The sequence below is a fragment of the Elephantulus edwardii genome, unplaced genomic scaffold (assembly GCF_000299155.1).
Source record: "Elephantulus edwardii isolate Elephantulus edwardi_28Jun2011 unplaced genomic scaffold, EleEdw1.0 scaffold00138, whole genome shotgun sequence".
NCBI lineage: Eukaryota > Metazoa > Chordata > Mammalia > Macroscelidea > Macroscelididae > Elephantulus > Elephantulus edwardii.
Window position 1 is genome coordinate 2512332 of NW_006399888.1, and position 11111 is coordinate 2523442.

At 42.7% G+C, this 11111-nt stretch overlaps 1 protein-coding gene across 1 annotated transcript in view; it reads right to left on the minus strand.

Annotated features, from left to right (window-relative positions):
- The window catches only part of SLC23A2 (solute carrier family 23 (ascorbic acid transporter), member 2), a 77276-nt gene extending 66979 nt beyond the window's left edge, over positions 1–10297 (minus strand). Inside the window, 1 exon segment of the mRNA XM_006894225.1 lies at positions 10135–10297. Within this exon segment, the coding sequence (XP_006894287.1) occupies positions 10135–10242 (108 nt within the window). The 5' untranslated portion in view covers positions 10243–10297.
- Positions 10298–11111: the final 814 nt, after the last annotated feature.

Consider the following 11111-nt stretch of genomic DNA (forward strand, 5'->3'; position numbering starts at 1 on the left):
GTGTGCCATTGAGTTGGAACCCACTTACAGCTGACCCTCCAGTGGGTTTTCAGTGGCAATAAATCACTTAAGAAGGGCCTTTCTATCTTTCTCCTGCTACCTACTAGAAGAAATCCCTATTTGTTCCCATTCCCAAAGAAGGTGATCCAACAGAATGTGAAAATTATTAAACAGTAACAGTATCACTGGTATCACATGCAAGCAAAATAGTGAAGATTATAAGAAGAAGAAAAAAAGACTAGAATAGTATATTAACAGAGAAGTACCAGAAGTTCAAGCTGGGTTTAGAAGAGGCCATGGCATCTGCAATATCACTGCTGATGTAAGACAGATCCTGGCTTAAAGCAAAGAATACCAGAGGGATGTCTATTTGTGTTTTATATACTATGCAAACGCATTTGACTGTGTGGATCATAACAAACTATGGCTAATATGGAGGAGAATGGGAATCCCAGAACATTTAATTATGCTCATATGAAAACTCTGACTAGACTAAGAAACAGCTGTCCAAAGAAAGCAAAGGAACACTGTATAGTTTAAAATCAAGAAAAGTGTCCGTCAGGGCTGCACATAAAAACCACCACCTATTCTATTCGTATGCTGGGCAAATAATTCAAGGAGCTGGATTCTATAAAGAAGAATGTGGCATCAGGATTTAAAAGACTCAAGCACAGCTTGTGTTAAAAAATGACACAACGTGGTTTGCCAAAAGGGAGAACCTGAAGCACTTGCTGCTGAATGAAGATCAAAGACTACAGCCTCCAATATGATTACCTCTCAACATTAAGATGACAAAAAAGTCTTTACTGATAGGCAACTTCACAATAGATGGGAGAAAAACCTCAAATGGTCAACAACTTCATCTTACTTAGATCTTTATTCAACATCCTCAGAACCTGCAACCAAAAGACATATTGCATTGGGAGAGTCTGCTGTCAAGGAACTCTCCAAATTACTGAAGAGCAATGATGTCAGTTTAAAGACAAAGGTGCACTTGATTCAGGCCATGATCTTTTCCATCACTTCTTACACAGCTGAGAGCTGGACAATGAATAAGGATGGCAGAAGGAAAACTGACGCTTTTGCATTTTGGTACCAGAGAAGACTACTGAACATTCCACGGACTGCCAAAAAACAGATATGTCTCAGAGAAAGTACAGAGTGCTCCTCTGAGGCAAAGGTGACAAGGCTTTGTCTCACAAACTTTAGGCATGCTGTCAGGAGGGGCTATTCCACCGAGAGGGACATCATGCTTGGGAAGGTGGAAAGCCAGTGAAAGCGAGAGGAAGACCCTCAGCGAGCCGGAATGAAGTGACTGCATCATTGAGCTCCAGTATGTGAGAGATGATTGGGGATGGCACAGGATAGGGCAGAGTTCAGATCTGTAATTCACAGAGTCGCAATGAGTCCTCTCAACAGCACATAACAACAGACTGCAAGGAGCTGTCACCTGCTCTGTGTGGGCCTAACCACCCCGTGGGTACTCAAATATTTAAACAAAACCAGAAGCATACCTATGGGTTCTTAAGATTCTATGATTCTAAAAGAAAACATACTCCAGGAAGTGAAACTTGCTGCAAATTTTTCTGGGCACTTCCCAATAGTCACCCCATTCATTCTTTGATAAGACAACAGGGTCTAATAAAGCTACTCTTTTCTTCAGTCCCCACCCGCAAAGGCCTCCTGCCAGGGTGAGCCACTGTTGGCACCCAACAGAGGAGGCCCAACTACTCTCTCAGAGGCTGGTTAAGAAAAGCACAAGAAACAAAAGCATAAGGAATCCCAGGCCCATTTCCAGCTCAGCAGTGATACGACAGCTATGCAGGGGCAACAGGCTGTTCTGAAGCTATGTCTCTGCCAATATCAAGTTCAGGCTAGTAACTCAGTCTTCTCCAGATGCCTCTCCAGGTTCAGATAATCTGATAGCTCCCAGCCTAAGATAATTGGGAGGGAACACACGCATGGGTTTTTCCTGCCTGCACTTCTTCATCAATGTGCTTCGGATCTGGCCATTCTTTGAAACGTCTTGTTAGGGTTTTTTCAAGCTCTTGCCTCTCACCACGCTGCATTCACCCCATGACATATTTCTAGCTGCCTTTAAAAGCACACATTCGCCCAACAAGATTCTCACACGGTAGTGAGACAGTCTTTTGCTCTGTTCTTCTTATTCATTGTAATTCCCATCAAATGGCTTAATGTAGGAGAAGGATAGGCAATCTCCTCCCATGCCACTAACTGCCTCTGAAAACTCACTGGACAATCAGCAGCTATGGGTCGGTTCTGAATCAACAGCACTCAACAACAATATAGTTTAATAGCTATGTGTCGTTGAATGGCACTAGAGCTATTTAGTTGTTAAGGGTCAAACTGTCAGAAGTAATAAAATTAATCTGAAATTTGGACATTAAAGAGAAAAAAAAGAACACTACATGCTTGTGAACTATACTGTTAACTGAGGAGTAATGATGTTAGTTTGGGGACTAAGGTGCATCTGATTCGGGCCACGGTCTTGCTGCTATGCATCTGAGAGCTGGACAATGAATAAAGACGACAGAAGAAGAATTGATGCCTTTGAGCTGTGGTGTTGGAGAAGAGCACTCAACATTCCATGGATGGTCAAGAGAATGAACAAAATGTCTTAGAGGGAGTGCAGCCAGACTGCTCTTCAGAGGCAAAATGATGAGGCTTCACCTCACATTATTTAAGCATGTTGTTAGGAGAGGCTATTCCTTGGAGAGGGACATGATGCTCTGAGAAGTAGCGGGTCAGTCCAGGAGAGGAAGACTCTCAACCAGGTAGACTGACAATGACTCTCAACCAGGTGACAGTCACAATGAGCTCTAGTGTGTCAGGATGTGTGAGGATGGCACAGGAGAGGCAATCCACTACTTCTCAGAAGAAATCCATCCTCTTCCTTCCCCCTCACCTCCCAAAATAAATCTTAATGCCATCCTTCCCTTGGCCTTTAAAAACTCTTGGACAAAAAAGTCCCCAGACTGAGTGGATTAAATAAGGCAGAGGACATCCCTGCGATTATTGCCCTCAGGTACATTTCAGTCCTTGAACCAAAACTAAACCTTGTGGTCACCTTGTAGCTAAAGAACAGACTGGCTCACAAAATCACCCACAAATGCTGTACTCTTTTGTTGTTTTGGGTTTGTTTGTTTTTAAATCACCAATATGAGACCAAAGAGTCAATAATAACTTCAAACAAAGAAAAAATATAAGGGGGCAGGGAAACTAGATTCATGAAAACAGAACAACCAGAATGGAAATAATGAAAATGAACATACACTGTGAAAAATAAGATCAAAGTAAGTGAAAAACTGGTGTACAAATTGTTGAGTGCTTACCTGAATTTCTGTGTAAACCTTTGTGGAAAATACACTAAATTATTTAAAATTTTTTAAAAAAACCCTCCTAGATATCAAAGAAATATAAGTTTTGCCTCCATTCTTAATGCCCACCTGAGGTAAGGTCTCTGGATCTCCTAGGTTCTCCTGCCCCAGCCTTTCTCTCCTCTAGCCAATCATTCTCCAAAAAAGAATCATGGGGCCTTGCCAAGGATTCCCGCAGCACGTGTGGGAACCCCATTGTAGCACTCACTCCACAGTGGTGGGTCTTCAAACCACTGCCCTGGCAGCTACGAGTTTATACACAGTTTCAGACCAGTCAACACAGCATGTGTCCAGGAACTATTTGCTAAATGATGACAGCAATCGGTTACCCGCTCTCTCTCCTTCTAACTGCACCCTGTTCCATTACTTTCTCTACAGTAATCGCCTGATTATTCTTCCATTTTCCTGAAGCACAATCTATCAGTGTCCTCGAAGATCAATCAATTGACATAATAGAAATGTCTAGATTCAGTCCATCATTCAGGAACCACCCCGTATCTAAGTTCTCTGCGTTTGACAGGCATCCCATGCCCGGTTTTCTTCTCTTTCTGCCAAGTAGAACCTGATGAAATTCGCTGCCCCTGACTTGGCTCTGGCCGATGATCCCAGCACTGCCCTCTCCACCATCTCGAGCTTTACTGGCTACCAACCCTGGGGCCTCGCATTGCGAGAAGCATCTCCCTGTCTCCATCCCCTTTACCCACACCTTCTCTCTCTCTTCAGTAGAATCAATTTTACACGGGAGACACACTGTAAAGTGAATTTTTAAAAAAAATCACCTATATTTACAATTCTCTTTGAAAATTCCATAGGAATACCACAGTAAATTCAAAATACCCTTTGAGGGGCTGTGTTGAAGGAGAAAAATAAAAACACACAGAATTAATCTGACTCAATGATATGTTCACTATTCCTAAATGGCTGAAAGGAAACAGGGACCCAGCCAATCAGAGCAGTTAACTCACATATCCTCAACTCTTCAACTCCATCTCCAAAAATGTATGTTAACTCAGTCAGGTCACTACATCACCCCTTTCATCAGAGCTACTTGGTTTTAGCCTGTATCATGCTAACCACGTCACGAATGCCACGGGGACAAGTGTCTTGGATGATCCATTTGATAGGAACTCCGTATGTAATAACACATCATGGCAACAAGATGCACTTCACCTCCTACAGAGCCTCTGGGAGAACTTGGCTGGAGTCTAGGAAAATCAGTTTCTGTCCTACACGTGCTGGATGATAACCAGAGGAGACCACAGATCCAATCCCCTGGGTCAGAGAGGCTGTGAATACATTAGTCACACCAGTCAGACTTCATGAAAGGGCAAATTAGAATAGAGCTTCCTTACCTCTCTCCTGTCAGTGAAGAAATCACTGAAATAGGGAGCTCTGGTGGTCTAGTGGCAAGAAGCTGTGCTGCAATCTCGAAGGCATGCAGTTCAAGGCCCCCAGGGGCTCCGCGGGAGAAAGATGGACAATCTCTTCCCGTGGGATTAACTGCCTCTGACAACCCGCCAGAGGGTCAGCTATGGTCAGTTCCAACTCTATAGTACACAACAACAACAACAATGACAACCTCTCTCCTGTCAATGAAGAAATCACTGAAATAGTGATTAAATGAAGACACACTTTCCTCTTTTTATTATATTACAATATATTTCCTAACAAGATTTTACCCTTTTTAAGTCATCACATCACTTTATAAATGCTTTCCTAGGCTTTTGAGTTTCCTCCCTCTGGTCAACCCTCTGTTTTGCACAGGTTTTGTGGGAGTGCAGATGAAGACACGTGGTGGCATACCAAGGGGAACCTGCAGGATCTCTCCCTTTGGCCCTTCTTTCTCCTCCCATAATTCCAACTCTACTTCACCTCTTTCCAGTTCAATTTTGTGTAATTTTAAAAATGGAATTCTTGCCTTTTCAATGTTTACATTTATAGCCTGACACTAAGATAAAAATGCCTTAACTTCCTTACATAAACTGCTCTGGTACTAAACCACTTTATATCCATATTACATTTATGTCCCCATTCTCAGCTCCCATGCACTCGCCAGGCCTCCTGGGGAAGATGAATCTGGAAAGCAGTGTCCACAGAAATGTTGCCTTCCCAAACTCAACTCTGAGAAGTGTAACATTTACAGCAGGGGAGATCCAAGACTTGGCAAGCTTTTACACTTCTATATATGTGAGAATGCAAAGAAAACAGGACTGATTTTGAGCAGTCTTCAGCTCCTGCAGGCAGATTCCTGGTCAAAGCCAGGGGCGAGGCAATAACTCTTAAGTGTCTACATCACAAGGGGATATAGAACTGGATTCAAGAAAATAAGATGCAGAACGGTGTGTGGTTGGAGTGGACGTGGGACCTGGATGATCAACCAAGCAAAAATGTCACTCCAGATGAAGCTATGGGAGATTGACTTTAAATCCAGTATATTACGGTCAACAATGATGAAAAATGAAAACTAAACCAAAATTAAAAACTCATATTTGAAAACCACATACTTTCAAACAAGAACATAAAAATAAAAAATAGACTTTAAAACTGAAATTTGGGCAATATGAAATACAATCATCACAGTGAAAACAGAGCAGAAGCACATGACTGTGAACTAGGAATTAGGGAACTGTAAAATAATACTAGGAAATTCACCTGGAATGAAGCATCAGAAAACAATCAAACTCACAAAAAGACAGTCATGGACAAATGGAGATAAATGGGATAAATCGGGTATATAATTACTAGATGTTCACTTAAAGGGTTTAGAGCAGGCAAATGCTCCTATACACAATTTTACAACAAAAGTAACATGTGTACACACACACAAACATATATATATAATTTATTTTTTAATAACTATTTTTTAAAGGGAGCCATAGCTGATTACATCAACTCAACTCATTGCTGTTAGGTAAGAACCAACTCCTAGTTGACTCTAACTGGTTTTTTTGTTTTTGGGTTATTTTATTATTTTGTGTGTGTGTGTGTACCGTCAAAACGGATCTGACTGGTACAGGAGGAGATTGTCCCTCCTTCTCCAGCAGAGCATCTGATGGACTCGAACCATGTGCCTCTGGGATTGCAGTGCAATTCTTGCCACTAGGCCACCAGAGCTCCCTATACTCTAACTGGTTTTTAGGGGCTGTAAATGGCCCGAAAGGAGATAGATAGATTCAACTGATAGATTCAAACTGCCTGCCTTTGGGTTGGCAGTGCAGCTCCTTACCCATTCCACTAGGTCATCAAAGCTCCCTCAGCACAACTAAACATCTCATGAGAGTAATTCACTTGGTTCCAAGGTTCTTATGGCTTCAAGGAATGGCCCAATTGGCAAATCATTATTTTGTTTTCTTTTCTTTTCCTCTTTCTAGTTGTGTACTATCGGATTGGATCCAACTGGTACAGGAGGAGAGTGCCTCTCCGTCTCCAGTGGAGCATCTCGTAGATTCAAACTGTGCACCTTTGGAATTGCAGCACAGCTTCTTCCCACCAGGCCACCAAAGCTCCCTCAAATCCCTGTTTCTTGAGAGCTTATGCTCTGTTCTGTAATTTGGTTAGTAGTGCTTGGAGTCTTAGACAAAGTCATCTCCATTGTGTAGCATCAAGAGAAGATGATTCAGGAACCAGAGAAAGAACTAGACTGCTGGTCTAGCTGCCTTCATAAGCTTCAGCCTCCATCACCAGGAGACCAGGAACTGAGTGATGTCCAGCTCCCATTACTGAACATTTTTTATTAAAAACAGATCAAAAAGGGGGGATGATACAAAACCCATCCACAGCAGTCATCTTTAAACTCTTATCCTAAACACTGTAGTCTTTTAAAGAATTCCCTACATTAAATCAAACTGACAACAGTAACTCAAAACACAGACAAGCAGTGAAGGAGGCAGGGGATCTAAGTCAACTGTGGTGAAATGACTGGGGGAGAGACAGTGACAATGGTGACAAAATGTGAAGACTGTCACTGAAGTGTCCACAGAGAAGCTGCTGAATGAGTATGTGATTGGCCAGGTGTCCTTTTTCATTTTTCATAAACAAATGATTGGTGAAATAATGCAACACCTTAAATTTCAGAAAATGGCTTGGTTTTCCAACCTTCTGTGGATACAGTGCATGATCGATCTATTTTTTAAATTTTATTTTATTACTTGTGTGTGTACCGTCAAATCAGATCTGACTGGTACAGGAGGAGATTGTTCCTCCTTCTCCCGCAGAGCATCTGGTGGATTTGAACCCCGTACCTCTGGGATTGCAGTGCAGCTTCTTGCCATTAGGCCACCAGAGCTTGCCAATCGATCTATTATATAAGATTAATATAAGTTCATGCCAAAATAACATTTTTTAAAACCTTATAAGAAGAAATAAAGTTTTCAAGAAATTTTATTAAGTGGACACTTACTACCATTGAGATCAACGTACTACCATTGATCTCTCTTCCTGTCTGGAGCACAGAAGGGTGGAGAAAATCAAAAGCATATAGAAATAATTAGTCCATAAAACCAACAGTGGCAAGAAGCTGCACTGCAATCCCAAAGGCATGTCTTTTGAGGCCACCAGCAGCTTCACTGGAGAATAGGCAATCTCCGCCTGTGCAACTGTCTCTGAAAACCTGCCGGAGGCTCAGCTATGGGTCAGTTCTGATTCTACAGTACACATCATCATCATCACCACCACCACCACCACTACCACCACCAACGGACTTCGTGATCTGCAGCTTCCATGGCGCTAAACCCAAAAGAACTAGATGGTGCCCGGCTCCCACTTTAACTTCTCTGAAAGGGATCACAAAAGAAGGTCCTGGGTAGAGTGGGAGATAAAAGTGGAATGAAATAAAAATCCTACCGGCCTGATGGAGATTGGTAAAACCCTAGAGACGAAGACCCTCACCTAACCTTTGAGCCTAGAATGGAGCCTGCCTTTATGGCATAGCTCGCAGCAAAACAATATTCGGGACTAAAAGGTGAACACCATCACCACCAGGAAAGCACTGCACACTTAGAACCACCACCCACCCAGGTCACAAGGCAGCAGCTGTCTAAAGATAAAACTCAGAAGGCAAGAGGTAAAGGATGGAAGGATGAAGGGAGGAACCAATGCAAGCCTTGCAATCAGTGCCATAAAACAAGGTACATACGAATGCATGCCAACTCACTCTGCAAACACACACTAGTCATTATGAAAATATTTTATAAAGGAGTTTCAGAGTAAAACAGTTATTTCCAGATGTTCTATAACAATAACTATCCATAGAATGCTGGTATTTTTTAGCAAGAAAAGTGAACTAAAAAGAGCAGAATGCAAGAATCAATATGAATGTGAAAATTAATAGCATATGTTGAGGGCTTTGCATGCTAGCTGTATAAGAACACGATTTTAACGCTAAAATAGGTAAGCCGGAAAAAATTCTAAAGACCATAATGACAACCCAAGTGGGTGGCTGAAGCAGGTTCGGGTTCTTGTTGTGTGCTGTCAACTCAGAACTGACCCACAGCTCAGCCTCTAGCGGGTGTTCAGGGACAGTAAATCACACAGGAGGAGACTGGCCATCCTTCTCCCACGGAACAGGTGGTGGATTCAAATCACTTGCCTTTGGAACTACAGCACAGCTTCTCACCACTAGGCTACCAGAGCTCCCTTTCAAGTTCTTTGGGGCAGTGCCTGGTCCTCAGGGGCAAAGAGAAGCTTCCTTAGAAAGAAGTCGGTATATCCATGCACAGAGAACTTCCAGTTTATTCCTCAAAGCTCCTCTAATTGTGACCATACATTGGAAAAGCTAACGCTATACTGTTTCTTCCTCTAGAAAATCTGCATTGACCTTAAGCCTTCATGCATAAGTCCTTTTTTTAATTTTAAGCAGTACTCAGAATTTCTTTCCACAGGTTCAAAAAAGAAAGATTAATGGCAGCTGTCAAATTAAGTTGAAGGGGTCTCTGTAGTTAAAGGTGAAAAGTAAATGAAGTCAAGTCAAAGACTGACCATAAAGTTGGTATGCACACATCTTTGTTACTGAGTTATGCCACAGTGAAGTAAATTCCAGACGCACACTTTAAGGAATTCTAGAAAGGTATTCTTATCAACAACCTCATTTCCAAGAGAAAAACACCTGTAAGCAAGTTCTATCTAAAGAGATTTTGTTTTGGTTTTTTTGGTGTTGTTTTCACTCTCTCTCGTAAACCAAAACTCTGGGTAACTTTATATATACCAAATCATAATCCAAGATCTGAAAAAAAATAGCGGTATCGAATATAATGAAATACGTGTAATCCACTTTATCAGACTGGTACCACCTCTCTTTGGACGCTGCCATCAAAACAAGGGCATTTGCATTAAACGTTACAAACCACTCATCCTTACTCTCTGCAATACAAGTCTGAGGTCTGATGACATCTTCAGAGCACATTTTTGGAGATAAAAATAAGCCCTCAACATTCTCTGAACCACAGCAAGCACCTGGCTAGTTTTAAAATGTTGACAGCAGTATGAGCTTCCTTCCTGCCATTAATCCCAAGGATTGAAGGGTGCGGGGTGGAGTTGGGGGTGGGGGCGCGCTGAACCAAGGAGTCAGGAGTTCAGCCAGCAGAATCCCAGAGACTCCTTCTCACATGAAAAGTATTTGGCTTTCAACCTTCAATGAAAACACGTATTAGAACATGTATTAAAGCTAATCCTTTGTTGATTCAATAGAGAAGCGACTTTAGAGCAATTTAAGGAGAAAGGAAGCAGTGGGCACTGTTACCGGAAGAGTAAAGAAGGTGGGATGCTTCGCTTCATCCTCGTATTTGCCTTCCGTTGAACTTCCATTCTCCACTGACTTGGACGTGGTGTTCTTCCCGATACCCATCATGAAGAAACGCTAAGTGGTCTGCGTGGCCGCTGAACGGGCTGGCTGGAAGCGAAGGCCTGTCTGAGCGAGGCACCGAGGAGTCAGTGTTGGCTCTTCCAGGGCAGCAAGCACCCCACGATTCTCAGGCCAGGTTGAGCCTCACAAGTCCCATCTCTTAGCACCTTAAAAAAAAGGAGAGAGAGAGAACATAGGCACATTACCTCACAGAACAGACACAGGACTATGCAGCTGCTGCCCTGCCTGTACAGGAGGGTCATGTTACACGTTACACTCCAAATCAAATGACTTAATCCTACTTTTCATATATGCACCCTGATTCTGAATTGCCTTCCTGAAACCAGTGACCACTAAATGAGATCATCCAAAAATACCAGACCAGGGAGAAAGCATGGCAAAAGAGCTCTGACACGCATACGGTATATATCCAATAGTCCAACACTATCCAACAGAATGTGTGTCCAACAATGAAACATCTTATACATCAGTGCAGTCCAAGGAGGTTATCCCTGGCTAAGGTTGTGGTGGCCGAGCACACAGGCTTATCCTGCTAACCCAACAGTCACAACTTGCCACACGCGACTCAGGAATACTTCAAATGTGGCAACTACAACTAAGGAAGTGAACTTTCAATCATGTTGTTGTTTCTGTGCTGTCAAGTCGCTTGCGACTCATAGTGACGCTATGGACAACAACAGCCCTAAACCCTGCTCTATCTTGTGCCAATCGCACTGCCTCTGACACACCCATCCCGATTACCACAGTCACTGAATCAATCCACCTCATAGAGGGTCTTCCTCTCCTGCACTGTTCCTCCACCCTCCCAAGCATGATGTCCCTCTCCAAGGACCGGTCCGGTCCTTCCTTACAAC